This window comes from Doryrhamphus excisus, chromosome 14 (assembly GCF_030265055.1).
Source record: "Doryrhamphus excisus isolate RoL2022-K1 chromosome 14, RoL_Dexc_1.0, whole genome shotgun sequence".
Classification (NCBI taxonomy): Eukaryota; Metazoa; Chordata; class Actinopteri; order Syngnathiformes; family Syngnathidae; genus Doryrhamphus; species Doryrhamphus excisus.
The window spans coordinates 17,942,781-17,959,275 of NC_080479.1; the positions used below are offsets into that span (position 1 = coordinate 17,942,781).

Sequence of the window (16,495 nt, forward strand, 5' to 3'; positions counted from 1 at the left end):
AAAAAACATACATAAGTCGCACTGAAGTATAAGTAGCAGAGGGCCAAAAATGCATAATTAGGTAGAAAAAAAACATACATAAGTTGCACTGGAGTATAAGTTGCACAAGACCAAAATCCATAATTAGGTAGAAAAAAAACATGCATAAGTCGCACTGGCGTATAAGTCGCACAAGGCCAAAATCCATAATTAGGTAGAAAAAATATACATAAGTCTCACTGGAGTATAAGTCGCACAAGGCCAAAAATCCATAATTAGGTAGAAAAAAACCTACATAAGTATTGGGTAATATTATTGTCAAATTGACTATAGGGTTGCTATTTAATGCCTAGAGGTCTCTAATGATGTTAAAAACGCAATTCAGAAGGTCGTAAACAGGTTTGGGAAGGCATCATTGTTTCCTATGGTGGGCATCATGTCAGTCAAAACCTAAAATCAACTCGAACGACGTAGTTTCCGCTGTCCTTCACGCTAGGCAGACTTGGCCTAATGGTAGTGCGCCAAGGAAAAGGAAAGCTGTTGCCATGGAATCCCAGAAACAGTCATTTGGCCATAACAGGTTAACAATGAATTCATTAAATTGTCAGAATATTTTTAAGGGGCAAAAATGGCCGCTGGGTGCCACTTTGGATATTCCGGCGCTTAGCTATCAATGGCGCGATACACTTAGCCTGTGAAGTGACGCCTCCATGCTGCGTAGCGGGGGAAAAAATGCTGACTTAATTGACGTAAAAAAAACCCCATAAAACACCATGACGCCACTTCAGTGCTCGTCGCCTCCACTGATGTCATTTTCTTAAAGGTGCGTACACGTGAGAGTGCGTTGGAACGCACAACATGCGGCCATTTTAACCACGACTCTTCATTTATTAGCTTTTAGCGTGTTATTCGAGTACATCATTCAATATAGGTGTTGTTGTCATGTGACTACGGCTGCCCCAAAATGGCGCTGTTTCAGTTTAAGTCATTTTCAATAATTTTTTTTTAACCATGAAACTTACTAATATAAACAAACGAGGGAAATATTCGATTGAATATTGCTATGATTATTGCATAATAGCATAAATGCTAATAAACACACTCAATAAATGTCACTGATTCAGTGAATATATCGTATTTTTTTTCAATTTATGAGTGTACTACACAAAGAAGTGTCAATTTAAGAATACTTGAAGTATAACGACGGTAACATATACCGCATGGAACATCGAACATTAGCATTTTAGCTTGATTTTTTTATATATAGTAAACATAAAAATGAGATGATGACATACTAACACTAGTACTAATATATATGAAGACGATAACATATGCCATATGGAACATCGAACATTAGCATTTTAGCTTGATTTTTTTATATATACCAACATAAGAATGCGATTATGACATATTAACACTAGTACTTATATATATATGAAGACGGTAACATATACCTGATGGAACATCGAACATTAGCATTTTAGCTTGATTTTTATATATATATAGTAACATAAGAATGAGATGATGACATACTAACAGTAGTACTAATATATATGAAGACGGTAACATATACCTGATGGAACATCGAACATTAGCATTTTAGCTTGATTTATATATATATATATATATATATATATATATATATATATATTGTAACATAAGACTGAGATGATGACATACTAACACTAGTACTAATATATATGAAGACGGTAACATATACCATATGGAACATCGAACATTAGCATTTTAGCTTGATTTTTTATATATAATAACATAATGAGATGATGACATACTAACACTAGTACTAATATATATGAAGACGGTAACATATACCTGATGGAACATCGAACATTAGCATTTTAGCTTGACTTTTTTATATATAGTAAACATAAGAATGAGATGATGACATACTAACACTAGTACTAATATATATGAAGACGGTAACATATGCCATATGGAACATCGAACATTAGCATTTTAGCTTGAATTTTATATATATATATATATATATAGTAAACATAAGAATGAGATGATGACATACTGACACTAGTACTAATATATATGAAGACGGTAACATATACCATATGGAACATCGAACATTAGCATTTTAGCTTGATTTTTATATATATATATATATATATATATATATATAGTAACATAAGAATGAGATGATGACATACTAACACTAGTACTAATATATATAAAGACGGTAACATATACCGGATGGAACATCGAACATTAGCATTTTAGCTTGATTTTTTTATATATATACTAACATAAGAAAGAGATTATAACATACTAATACTAGTACTAATATATTAAATATCTTGCATGTTATATATTTATAAAATTAAATTAAATACGACAATAATTTGTCATATTTTACGGCAATTACTACATCGACTAATAGTACTGTATAAATATAAATAAGGATGTAAAATATATAATATTTTACAGTATTTTCAGTAAGTACAGCAGCTGCTCCGGAGCAAGTGTTCTTCCGCAGCCATAGACGATAATCCCAGATGGGATTGTGCCGTCCAGGAATAATGAGTCTTCCTAATTGAATGGAGGAGTCTGAGGTGAGGACCCACTGTGTTTTTTTTTTTTTTTATGGACTGTTTTGTGGTCTACCTGCGCCGGAGCTCTTATCAGGGTCAAGGCGGGGATCTCAGACAAGAGGCTTAGCCCGAGACAAGTGTCTTTAACAGCAAATAAAACCATCAAAGTTCACCTTTAATCCCTGCTGCTGCTGCTGCGGCGGCGGATAAGGCTGCACAATAAGCTCCGTTCACTCCATAGCGGCCGCCTTTATGTGTGTGTGTGTGTGTGTGTGTGTGTGTAAGAGAGAGAGAATGTGTCACTATTATTCACTATTAATCTCACTGTGGATAGATTATATTATTTGTATTTTCTTTATGTTATGTTTTCTTTATGTTCACTGGTTTCGTTTCAGAAAAACAAAAAACTAAGTCAAAGAATATTTATCTGCTTATTAATAGCACAATTATTTCATATAAAATAATCACATAAAGACAAGGCTTTAAGCCAGATACTTTCAGCACCTTGGAGAGCTCCTTTTTTTTACACATTTCGATCTATTTATATTTATATTTATATTTATATTTATATATTAATTTTCTACCACTTTTCCTTAAATTTATATTTATATTTATTTATACCCACGTTTGCTTGATTTGATTTGGAATATTTTTTTTTAGATTCATTTTTTGCATCTCCTTACAAATAGCACAATTATTTCATATAAAATAATCACATAAAGACAAGGCTTTAAGCCAGATACTTTCAGCACCTTGGAGAGCTCCTTTTTTTGCACATTTTGATCTATTTCTATTTATATTCATTCATTTTCTACCACTTTTCCTTATATTTATATTTATATTTATATTTATATTTATATTTATATTTATATTTATATTTATATTTATATTTATATTTATATTTATTTATACCCACGTTTGCTTGATTTGATTTGGAATATTTTTTTACATTAATTTTTTGCATCTCCTTATTAATAGCACAATTATTTCATATAAAATAATCACATAAAGACAAGGCTTTAAGCCAGATACTTTCAGCACCCTGGAGAGCTCCTTTTTTGCGCATTTTGATCTTTTTATATTTATATTTATATTTATATTTATATTTATATTTATATTTATATTTATATTTATATTTATATTTATATTTATATTTATATTTATATTTATATTTATATTTATATTTATATTTGCTTGATTTGATTTGGGATATTATTTTTTTTAGATTCATTTTTATAAATATTTTATTTCATCAATGTAATTAATTTAATTAATTAATGTAATTAATTGACACAATGAAATAGTATATGTTATGAGGCTGGTATCAAAATTGAATCATAATTATTTAAAACATAAAGGCTACTATCAGTTATTTTAAAAAGAAAATCATGTGACAGTTTGTTTGATTCTGTAAAAATTAATACACACACACAAACACACACACACATACGATATATGCATGTTAATAAAGTTAACATGCATAAAATGTTCATTTTGTGTCGTTAATAATGATATAATTATTATACTAATAACCTTTTATTTAATTTTAGCAATGTTTTTCAACTTTTTTCCTGCAAATAAATGAGATTTGCTAAGCGCTAAGTGGTTCCAATGATGCCACCCACCAATCCACTAATAGAAAAGTTTGGTTTAAAAAAAAAACTATCATATTTTGGTGTACTACGGAGCAGATGATGGAAAAAACGTGGAAAAATCCAACCCCCAAAAGTTCCCTCCGAGTGAGGAAATGCAGCGTAAAGTTTGCAAAGACGTACGCGTGGACGCAACTCACCAGGTGAAGTGCGGGCGTGAGGAGGAACACGGCGCACCAGCACATCCTCAGCATCCTCCCGCTGCTCAAACTTCCTCTCGTTTCCTCGGGATGCTTCTCTCGGCTCTGCCGACCATAAATCCACCCGGCGTGCGCCTGGCTGCACCGTCAAGTCCCTCAAAGAGCGGCGACGACGCGGCGAGCCCCCATGACTGCGAGCGGTTTGAGATGTTTAGAGGGGATGTGCTATGCTGTGCTGAGGGTGAGGGGCGGGGTGGGGGGAAAGAGGGGCGGCGCTCCTAACGGTGACTTGACTTCATCCAGGTGCGGAGAGGAGTGCGGCCATCGCTGAGAGCGAAAGCCGGGGCTTTTCTGGTGGTCTGGATGATGCCGGCGGTGTGAAGAGAAGACAAACCGGGGGAGGGGTGGGGTGGATGAGCGTTTTATACGCACACATGTGCTCGCTCGGGGGGGGGGGGTGAGGGATGAGGCGGGATGGGGAGGAGTGAAAAGGCTGAAAAGACCAATAAAAGGCACACAGATTGGCCGGAAGGAAGATAAAGTTTACTTTTTTACAGACTCATGAGGAAAAAAAAGTGGCGCTCGATGGAGATGAATGCCAAGTACCTCCTTCCTGGGACAAACTACTACACCTCCTTAAATGCCACTAATCCCACTTTTTGGAAAGGTTGACCATTTATTACACTGCTAATCTTTACTGATGGAAGAAATATGCTCTTTGGAGGACAGGATGGGTCATGTAATGGTAATGGTAATGGTTTAATTTCATTTGAACATGCATCAGATTACAATTGAATGCATCCCATAATCAGTTCACAGTTCCACATGTCCAAAAGGAGTAGGAAGAAGCAAAGCTTATTAAATCCTACCCCTCCATCTGGTACTTTTACAATCAGTAACTGTTACATTTGTTCACTTCCTGCGTTCCTAATATAGTTTAAGTTGGTTTTTTTTTGGTTTTTTTGGTTTTTGTTTAATTTATGTATTTTTACAACAATTTTTATTTATTTTCATTTGTACTCCGGTTTCCTCCCACATTCCAAAAAATGCTATGTTAATTGGTAATGGTAATGGTTTAATTTCATTTGAACATGCATCAGATTACAATTGAATGCATCCCATAATCAGTTCCCAGTTCCACATGTCCAAAAGGAGTAGGAAGAAGCAAAGCTTATTAAATCCTACCCCTCCATCTGGTCGTTTACAATGAGTAAATGTTTGTTACTCATTTGTTAACATTTGTTCACTTCCTGCTTTCCTAATATAGTTTAAGTTCTTTTTTTGTTTTTGGTTTTTTAAATTTTTTAAGTTTTTTTTAATTTTTAATTTTTTAAATTTTTTAAATTTTTTAAATTTTTTAAATTTTTTAATTTTTTTAATTTTAAAATTTTAAAATTTTAAAATTTTAAAATTTTAAAATTTTAAAATTTTCTAATGTTTTAATATTTTAATTTTCTAATGTTTTAATGTTTTAATTTTCTAATGTTTTAATGTTTTAATGTTTTAATGTTTTAATGTTTTAATGTTTTAATGTTTTAATTTTAATTTTAATTTTAATTTTAATTTTAATTTTAATTTTAATTTTAATTTTAATTTTAATTTTAATTTTAATTTTAATTTTAATTTTAATTTTAATTTTTTTATTTTAATTTGTTGTCACATACCAAAGTACGAGGTGATATGACCATACAATGACATAATTAAACATATTTATTTTAAATTATTATAATTAATTATTAAATGTATTCATTATAATTATTTTTTATTATTTTTAATGATTAAATTATATTGGGATTTTAAAAAAAATTAAATTATATTAGGAAAGCAGGAAGTGAACAAATGTAACAGTTACTGATTGTAAAAGTACCAGATGGAGGGGTAGGATTTAATAAGCTTTGCTTCTTCCTACTCCTTTTGGACATGTGGAACTGGGAACTGATTATGGGATGCATTCAATTGTAATCTGATGCATGTTCAAATGAAATTAAACCATTACCATTATTTTGCATTGTTTCCTCCTACTCCTATTCCTCTGCAGATCCTTGTACTTCCTGTGGAGGGCAGAGCAACGAGCGGCTTCGATTTCGCTATTTTGGTACCTACTTTTGTGATGGATTCTCCGCCTTATTTGTCGTCTCGGTGCTGCATTCCCATTGCCCCCCTTTTTGCCAAGCAATTCTTATGTGTGTTGGTGGTGTGGATGAGCTAGGTGAGCTAGGTCTTTGGCTGTGGGGGGCGGCAGCGGGGGGGGGGGGGGGGGGGTTAGATAGGATGATCCTTTTTGTCACAAGACAGGAGGGGACTTGAATGAATTCTCTTGTATTTTCCCCATAAGTCAGCCAGCTGATGTGATCCTGCGCTGCATGGTCCAGATAGCCTTCATCTGGCCCAGCACGGTACTTGGACCACCAGCGAGGGGACATCAATCACTACCGGGTGGCATATTCCATTGTCGCTGGGAAACACAATAGCCACTGCTATGAACTTGTATGTACTTAAGTGTACATCCTTTAGTGTGAAATATTTGCTGGTATATATATATATATATATATATACTGTGTTTTTTTAACTCTTCTGGCGCCACCTTGCGGCCATTTTGGAAACCAACTTGGAAGTACAACTACTAGCAAGACTGCTAGGCCGTAACCTTATCCATAATGTCATAAAAACACACCGAGCAAAGCAATAAATAGAACTGAATAGCAAATAAATCAACTCATTAAATATAATAACATATAATAACCCTCAGTCACACAAAGTCTGCCGCTCTTTTATAACTTTATTCTGACCTGAACACATTAATTAATGTATATACTTTCGCCATCTGTTTTTAGTTAGAACGTCACTTCCTCATTGTCGCGAGACGCATTCAAGGACACTCCGATAATCACAATAATATCTTAATTATGCGCATATGTGTGGTCTAAATAAACAGAAAGACAAAGAAAAACAACAAGTGGATATTGTTATCACTCACTAACGCAACTCTTACTGCGGAAGTACAATTTAATGCAGTTAATTATGCTTGGAAATCACCAAAAATACATGAAAACACAAAACGTGATTTCAACTTGGTGTCTTTAACTCTTCATGGCTCATAATAGCACGTTAAAGTGTGATTCAAATGTCGTGCTGCTATTTTAGAGACTAGTGTGCTAGCTTAGTTAGAATGTTGTTTTCTCGTGTTAAACGATGGCAAAGTCAAGCTACTTACCATTGAGAGAGGTCTTCAAGTAACGTCTTTTCTAGAGAAACTTCCGACTGGGGGTTCCAACACATATGGAACATATGTTAAAAGCAGACATTAAAAAAAATAAATCGCCGTTTATTATCAACTCCTATACCGTTTATCAACTCAAATAAAGTTGGATTCGCGGCGAGGGGCCCAAACCGGAAGTCTTTTTCAGCACTAGAAGTGTGACCAATCACAGAGAAGGGGGCGTGTCAGGAAGCGGGTCATGGGTGGAATAAATTAAAACAGACTGTTTTCTCAAGAAACATGAAATCCAAAAAAAAAATACAGCCGAATAGGTGCAGATTCTGGAAGAACTAGAAAGCTTTCTGTGCTGGTTATTGTGTCGACAACTCCATACAAAAGTGAGCATAATAGGTCCCTTTTAGTATTTTTTTCCTTTATTCTTAATTACTAGTAAATCTTTAAAAAGTAATTTTATTAAGGTAAAAATTATTTACAATTTTTCAAATTTTTTATGTTGTTGTTTGCTTTTTGCTAGTTTTCTTGTTCAATTCTGAAAATGTGGTTCATCACCACCGTGCAGCCGATATATTGGTATATGTTTGTATATTTTTTTAGTTATAACTTGGGAGTGTTAAGTTGCTGTGTGATGAGTTTAGTGATCACACCCCCCATGGCATAATGTTTGTGGAGTCTATCCCAGCTGTCTTCGAACTGGCGAGAGGCGGGGTACACCCTGGACTGGTGGCCAGCCAATCACAGGGCACATATAGACAAACAACCATTCACACTCACATTCATACCTATGGACAATTTGGAGTCGCTAATTAACCTAGCATGTTTTTTGGAATGTGGGAGGAACCCACATTCGAACCCACAGCGCTAACCACTCGACCGCCGTGCAGCCGATATATTGGTATATGTTTGTATATTTTTTTAGTTATAACTTGGGAGTGTTAAGTTGCTGTGTGATGAGTTTAGTGATCACACTAAATAATAATGTTACACAGAGATGGCCGACGGTGGAATTGAACCCCGGTCCCCACCTGTGAGGTCTGCGCGCTAACCACTCGACCGCCCTGCAGCCGATATATTGGTATATGTTTGTATATTTTTTTAGTTATAACTTGGGAGTGTTAAGTTGCTGTGTGATGAGTTTAGTGATCATACCAAATACTAATGTTACACAGAGATGCCCGACGATGGAATTGAACCCCGGTTTCCTAGCAGTGAGGTCTGCGCGCTAACCACTCGACCGCCGTGCAGCCGATATATTGGTATATGTTTGTATATTTTCTTTAGTTATAACTTGGGAGTGTTAAGTTGCTGTGTGATGAGTTTAGTGATCACACTAAATAATAATGTTACACAGAGATGCCCGACGGCGGAATTGAACCCCGGTTTCCTAGCTGTGAGGTCTGCGCGCTAACCACTTGACCACCGTGCAACCTGTTCACCAAACAACTGAATAGCCTATTTTTCCTTAGTTTCAAGAGGCTGATCCGAGGTCAGTTTGGCCTTCAGTTTGAGCTCACATGGATCATAAACAGTTGAGTGTTTGCTCTTTTTTGAGTCGTGTCGCATTTAAAGGCCACAATTGAGGATCAGTGAAGCACAGATGCTGGGAATTGAGCCGCCGACTTCAAAGAATAGGACACACACACACACACACACACACACATACACACACATACACACACTCCCGGGAGCCGTGGAAAGCAATAAAGGAAGGACATGTCGTACGTCTCAATCACGCAGCTGCTCCTCTTCCTCTCGTCAAAAAGAGTGTAATCAGTCGGTCCGTGTGCTGATTGTATTGCGTACCTTTGTGTTAGCCGTTCATTACCGGGCTGGATAATGACAGCGGAACGTCTTGCTAATGGATCGCTATTGGTCTCCAAAGGGCGGAGCGTGGAGACAAGATAAAAAGATAAAGAGGATGATTGCGGAGTAGAGTAAAGATGGTGTCCGGCGGCATGGAAATGTCGGCCCTAGCTAGCTGGCTGGGCTCCATGTCCGATTGTGAGGGCAGCTGTGGCGGGTAAAGCCCCTAAAGCGGGGTGGCGTCGCTCAGCCCGAGCAGCTGCCGTTGTGAAGTGTCACTCCACATCGCCACACAGAAGCGCAGCGGCAGGCAAACCGGGCTTGACCAGGAAGGGGGCTTGAGGGGCTGCGATTCAAGCGTGGCGACAAAAGGCAGCCCGGCCAGCCTGTTGGCACGCTGAAGGCTGCCAGCACTTTTCCAGGAGGATGAGGAAGGTGGGAGGCTGACAGAGACAAATGATAGCAAATAGCGGAGCGCCGGCCAAAGGATGCAGCTGCCGGCTATCAAAAGGCGTCACAATTAGCATGACTGCCGGCGTCAGAAAGTTTCCGTTTGGATGTGAGCGCGGATGAATTAGTTTATTTTTTGCTTCGAATCTTCATAAAGCACCTAAACCAGAGTTCACACAAGTCATCAACTTTCGGAAAAGCTGTGTAGAACAGGAATTTGGTAATGGTAATGTTTTTATTTCATTTGAACATGCATCAGATTACAATTGAATGCATCCCATAATCAGTTCCCAGTTCCACATGTCCAAAAGGAGTAGGAAGAAGCAAAGCTTATTAAATCCTACCCCTCCATCTGGTACTTTTACAATCAGTAACTGTTACATTTGTTCACTTCCTGCTTTCATAATATAGTTTAAGTTGTTTTTTTTGTTTGTTTTTTTTAATTTTTTGATTTTAAATTTTTAAATTTTTAAATTTTTAAATTTTTAAATTTTTAAATTTTTAAATTTTTAAATTTTCTTTTTACGACTATTTTTTTATTTATTTTTATTTGTACTCCGGTTTCCTCCCACATTCCAAAAACATGCTATGTTAATTGGTAATGGTAATGGTTTAATTTCATTTGAACATGCATCCGATTACAATTGAGTGTATCCCATAATCGGTTCCCAGTTCCACATGTCCAAAAGGAGTAGGAAGAAGCAAAGCTTATTAAATCCTACCCCTCCATCTGGTACTTTTACAATCAGTAACTGTTACATTTTTTCACTTCCTGCTTTCATAATATAGTTTAAGTTGTTTTTTTGTTTTTGATTTTTATTAAATTTTTTAATTTATAAATTTTTAAATTTTAATTTTACGACTATTTTTATTTATTTTTATTTGCACTCCGGTTTCCTCCCAAAAGGAGTAGGAAGAAGCAAAGCTTATTAAATCCTACCACTCTATCTGGTACTTTTACAATCAGTAACTGTTACATTTGTTCACTTCCTGCTTTCCTGATATGGTTTAAGTTGTTTTTTTGTTTTTTGTTATTTTTGGTTTTTGTTTTTAATTTTTTTATTTTCTTTTTATGACTATTTTTATTTATTTTTATTATTTTATTTGTACTCCAGTTTCCTCCCACATTCCAAAAACATGCTAGGTTAATTGGTAATGGTTTAATTTCATTTGAACATGCATCAGATTACAATTGAATGCATCCCATAATCAGTTCCCAGTTCCACATGTCCAAAAGGAGTAGGAAGAAGCAAAGCGTATTACTTCTAAAATCAGTAACTGTTACATTTGTTCACTTCCTGCTTTCCATAATATAATTTAAGTTTTTTTTAATCCTAATTAATTTTAATTTTATTTATTTTTGTCATATGCGACGGTCCTGTACTACTGATATTACAACCCCCTATACTAAAGTCCAGTCCTACTAGTCCTACTAGGACAGAGACAAGTGCGACAAATATAAAGATTTTCTCTGCAGTGATAGTAATAGATATCTTATTTGATATCTTTTGAGGTATTTCTTTTTTTGTAGGTGATGGGGGTGCAGTAAAGCCAATGAGGTGAAAAGACGAGGTTTTTCCTTGATGAAAGGACTTCCTGTCTCTCGGCAGCAGGCGGTTCATTGCCAGCCTGAGATGTGATTAGGTGAAGTGCTGATTAAATGAGAGGACCAAAAACATGTTTCTGTCCGATCCCAATCAGCGGCACTGATGATAAAGACAATTACTTCAACAAGCACACGGCAACAATTTCACAAATGGAAGAAAAGTACTTTCAGGCTTCATTGTTGCTGATTGAAACAAATAAACTTCACTCTTCTACTTTGTGTACATATAACCATATTTCACATGCTTTAAAAAATATAACATGAATTGTGTTGTGAAATTGAAACGGTCTTTTGCTGACATCTAGCGTTGACATGTAACATTGCAATGTACAAATGTACTGTAACACTCAAGGTCTAAAAGAACAATACTTCCTACTGTCACTTCCTGTCCGTCACTCCTTTTCCTTCCCAACCCCGGAACTTATCTCTCCACTGTAACACATGCGCAAATACAATACATAAACACATAACACATTGTTAAATGTTAGTATTTTCAACCCCAAACCTTAGTAAGATGCGGCTAGACTTCCGCAGAGAAAGAAACACGGTTGCCTGCTGCTTCCCGTCAACTTTATTTTAAGACTACTTCGGCAACGAGAGCACAGCGCACACACACACATACAAGATTCCCGCACTTCCTGGTTCAAAGGTCACGCTGGACCCGCCCCACGTAGGTGACCAAACATATGCCTGCAACAAAATAATACCCCGAACGGTCATTACAGTAAAAAAAACAAACATTTAGCACGATTAAAGTGTTTTCTATATATTTGTAATAAATAAATACAACCACACCGCATAATATTTCTCTTGTTTATTATCAGCAATTGGTCAAATACATATAAACAAAGAGTAGGAAAAGAGTTCAGAGCTCATCACATTTAGAATATCCACTTTCACTCCATTTTTTTGGGGTCCTTTTTTGTTGTTTTTTTTCAGTAAAAAAAAAGAGAAAAAGAATATGGTACATTAATAATACATTTAAAAAGTATTTTCCCTCTATTTACAAGTCATATTGAAGGAAATATAAATAAAACATTGCATGAACAGAAAAATCAGGCATTGATATGATGTTTTGGTACTGATGATAAATACATGGTGTACTTTCGAGCTTATATTTTCATATGCGGTAATTTCTCTTTAGTAACTACTGCAAAATTATGTTATTTTCAACTCCATTTTGGACCCGAGTTCGATTCCACCCTCGACTTAATTATTTATTGTATGGATGCAGGGTTTATACGTGACATAAACCTTGTTTATGGTTTTTAATTGGTTCCAGACCAGACTGTGATAAGTGAATTTTCACAAAGTAGGATAGTTAGAGCATTGAAAACTGTTTCAAAATTTTTTTGTCTTATCATCATAAGAGTCCTCAAGTGGTTAAGCACACAGACCTCACAGCTAGGAGACCGGAGTTCGATTCCACCCTCAAATTAATTATTTATTGTATGGATGCAGGGTTTATACGTTACATAAACCTTGTTTATGGTTTTTAAATGGTTCCAGAAAATATTTTTTTTATTATCATCATTAGAGTCCTCAAGTGGTTAGCACGCAGGCCTCACAGCTAGGAGACCCGAGTTCGATTCCACCCTCGGCCATCTCTGTGTGGAGTTTGCATGTAGCCAATTAAGCTAGCATGTTTTTGGAATGTGGGAGAAAACCCACGCATGCACGGGGAGAACATGCAAACTCCACGCAGAGACGGCCGAGGCTGGAATTGAACTCGGGTCTCCTAGCTGTGAGGCCTGTGTGCTAACCACTTGAGGACTCTAATGATGATAATAAAAAAATATATTTTCAGGAACCATTTAAAAACCATAAACAAGGTTTATGTAATGTATAAACCCTGCATCCATACAATAAATAATTAAGTCGAGGGTGGAATCGAACTCGGGTCTTCTCGCTGTGAGGTCTGTGTGCTAACCACTTGAGGACTCTAATGATGATAATAAAAAAATATATTTTCTGGAACCATTTAAAAACCATAAACAAGGTTTATGTAACGTATAAACCCTGAATCCATACAATAAATAATTAAGTCGAGGGCGGAATCGAACTCGGGTCTCTAATGATGATAATAAAAAAAATATTTTTGAAAAAGTTTTCAATGTTCTAATTATCCAAATTCACTTACCACAGTCGGGTCTGGCAACATTTAAAAACCATAAGCAAGGTTTATGTAATGTATAAACCCTGCATCCATACAATAAATAATTAAGCCGAGGGTGGAATCGAACTCGGGTCTCTAATGATGATAATAAAAAAAATTTTTGAAACAGTTTTCAATGTTCTAATTATCCAAATTCACTTATCAGAGTCGGATCTGGCACCATTTAAAAACCATAAGCAAGGTTTACGTAACGTATAAACCCTGCATACATACAATAAATAATTAAGTCGAGGGTGGAATCGAACTCGGGTCGCTAATGATGACAATAAAAAAAAAATTTGAAACAGTTTTCAATGTTCTAATTATCCAAATTCACTTATCACAGTCGGGTCTGGCACCATTTAAAAACCATAAGCAAGGTTTATGTAATGTATAAACCCTGCATACATACAATAAATAATTAAGTCGAGGGTGGAATCGAACTCGGGTCTCTAATGATGATAATAAAAAAAAAATTTTGAAACAGTTTTCAATGTTCTAATTATCCAAATTCACTTATCACAGTCGGGTCTGGCACCATTTAAAAACCATAAGCAAGGTTTATGTAACGTATAAACCCTGCATCCATACAATAAATAATTAAGTCAAGGGTGGAATCGAACTCGGGTCTCTAATGATGATAATAAAAAAAAATTTGAAACAGTTTTCAATGTTCTAATTATCCAAATTCACTTATCAGAGTCGGGTCTGGCACCATTTAAAAACCATAAGCAAGGTTTATGTAATGTATAAACCCTGCATCCATACAATAAATAATTAAGTCAAGGGTGGAATCGAACTCGGGTCTCTAATGATGATAATAAAAAAAATTTTGAAACAGTTTTCAATGTTCTAATTATCCAAATTCACTTATCAGAGTCGGATCTGGCACCATTTAAAAACCATAAGCAAGGTTTATGTAACGTATAAACCCTGCATACATACAATAAATAATTAAGTCAAGGGTGGAATCGAACTCGGGTCTCTAATGATGATAATAAAAAAAATTTTGAAACAGTTTTCAATGTTCTAATTATCCAAATTCACTTATCACAGTCGGGTCTGGCACCATTTAAAAACCATAAGCAAGGTTTATGTAACGTATAAACCCTGCATCCATACAATAAATAATTAAGTCAAGGGTGGAATCGAACTCGGGTCTCTAATGATGATAATAAAAAAAAATTTGAAACAGTTTTCAATGTTCTAATTATCCAAATTCACTTATCAGAGTCGGGTCTGGCACCATTTAAAAACCATAAGCAAGGTTTATGTAACGTATAAACCCTGCATACATACAATAAATAATTAAGCCGAGAGTGGAATCGAACTCGGGTCTCCTAGCTGTGAGGCCTGCGTGCTAACCACTTGCGGACTCTAATGATGATAATAAAAAAAATATTTTCTGGAACCATTTAAAAACCATAAACAAGGTTTATGTAACGTATAAACCCTGCATCCATACAATAAATAATTAAGTCGAGGGTGGAATCGAACCCGGGTCTCTAATGATGATAATAAAAAAAACATTTTTGAAACAGTTTTCAATGTTCTAATTATCCAAATTCACTTATCACAGTCGGGTCTGGCACCATTTAAAAACCATAAGCAAGGTTTATGTAACGTATAAACCCTGCATCCATACAATATGACGTATGAATGAATGAATCTAGTTCAATTAAAGGCAATGCATTGTGGTAAAGAGTATATGGGCCAAAAAAAAAAAACTTATGAAGCATAATAAAAAAATATCCTACCTCCAGAGGAAATAAGACGGAAATCGAAGATAATAACACGCCCTCATTCATTTTTGAGTCGCCCTTGTCAACCGCCCATCCCGACGCGCCCCCCCAACGGCTTCCATCACATTCTTCTACAAAAGTACAAATCTTCAACAGCTTGAGAAGAGCGTCTGTACAAGTTGACAGAGAGAGAGAAAAAAAAAAAACATATTTACACAAATACCGTCATATCACATATTGTATAAGACGCAATGGGAGTGGGAGATCAGTCTGCAAGCAAGTCAACTCCATTGGCCGCCATCTTTGTTTGAGACTCAGGAAGCCAGACATGAGTACAACACGCTGCACTAATATAGTGCAAAATGATGCAAGGAACAAAACAAAAAAAAGGCAAAAAAATAGTAATTTATCATAAATAAAATACAAAATAAATAAAGCCAATAAATAAATGACCCAACCAATGTGTGTTAGCGGGTAGCTCGGAGTAAAACGGCATATAATTGAATTAAAGGCATATAAAAGTTATGAAGGCTCTCGTGAAACAAAATATTACAGATATAAAAATGCAGTGGAACCTTGGTTTTCGTAGGATTTATTGATTTATTTATTTCCGACAAAGTAGTCTCGTATCAAAACAACTCGAATAATTTCTTCCTCGTAAATAACTGATAGCTTCAAAATTAGCCATTAGCCAATGTTGATAAATAATGTGAGAAAGTACTTCATTCATTAATCAGTATGAAGATATCCTGTGTTATAATAGGATTTTATTATAACAGTTCAGTAAATTATGTTTTTTTTTGTTTTGGGGGTTTTGTGACCCCTCTTTCAATGTGGGATGTAAGCTGCCAAAAGCACCTTACATCATTTATGGTTTAGAACTCGATTTAAATGTAGAAGACTAAAGCCAGCGAGCCCTCTTCTTTTGTTATAATTATTATTATTTTTTTTGTCTGAACAAATAATAACAACAAATATCGAAAACCGAGGCTCCAGTGTAAAAGAAAAAGGCTGCAATGAGAATGTATTGTGATTGTTGATGTTGTGACCGAGGTTGTGTGCAGATCCGCATGGTTGTCAACACGTCTCTACATGTCGGCGTCGCCGTCGTAGGCCAACGTCAGGGGCTTGAGCCTGTTGTTCATCTGTCGCCGTTGGGGCTTCTTTGGCTTTTTGCTGCACGACAAAGA

General features: G+C 35.6%; 2 protein-coding genes and 1 long non-coding RNA gene across 3 annotated transcripts in view; all 3 read right to left on the reverse strand.

The window, feature by feature from the left end:
• The window catches only part of LOC131101527 (neurexophilin-1-like), a 42,590-nt gene extending 37,472 nt beyond the window's left edge, over window positions 1-5,118 (reverse strand). Inside the window, exon 1 of the mRNA XM_058046781.1 lies at window positions 4,333-5,118. Coding sequence (XP_057902764.1) covers window positions 4,333-4,386 — 54 coding nt within the window. The 5' untranslated portion in view covers window positions 4,387-5,118. The remainder of the gene's footprint in view (window positions 1-4,332) is intronic.
• A 6,639-nt stretch (window positions 5,119-11,757) lies between these two features.
• Window positions 11,758-12,037, reverse strand: LOC131101535 (uncharacterized). The gene is made up of 2 exons (XR_009119224.1): window positions 11,914-12,037; window positions 11,758-11,840 (listed from the first exon to the last, which is right to left on the reverse strand). It is a non-coding gene; the product is annotated as an uncharacterized LOC131101535 (long non-coding RNA).
• Window positions 12,038-13,382: 1,345 nt separating this feature from the next.
• Window positions 13,383-16,495, reverse strand: part of LOC131101532 (thrombospondin type-1 domain-containing protein 7A-like) — an 83,404-nt gene continuing 80,291 nt past the window's right edge. The window contains exon 28 of the mRNA XM_058046785.1: window positions 13,383-16,481. Within this exon, the coding sequence (XP_057902768.1) occupies window positions 16,394-16,481 (88 nt within the window). The 3' untranslated portion in view covers window positions 13,383-16,393. The remainder of the gene's footprint in view (window positions 16,482-16,495) is intronic.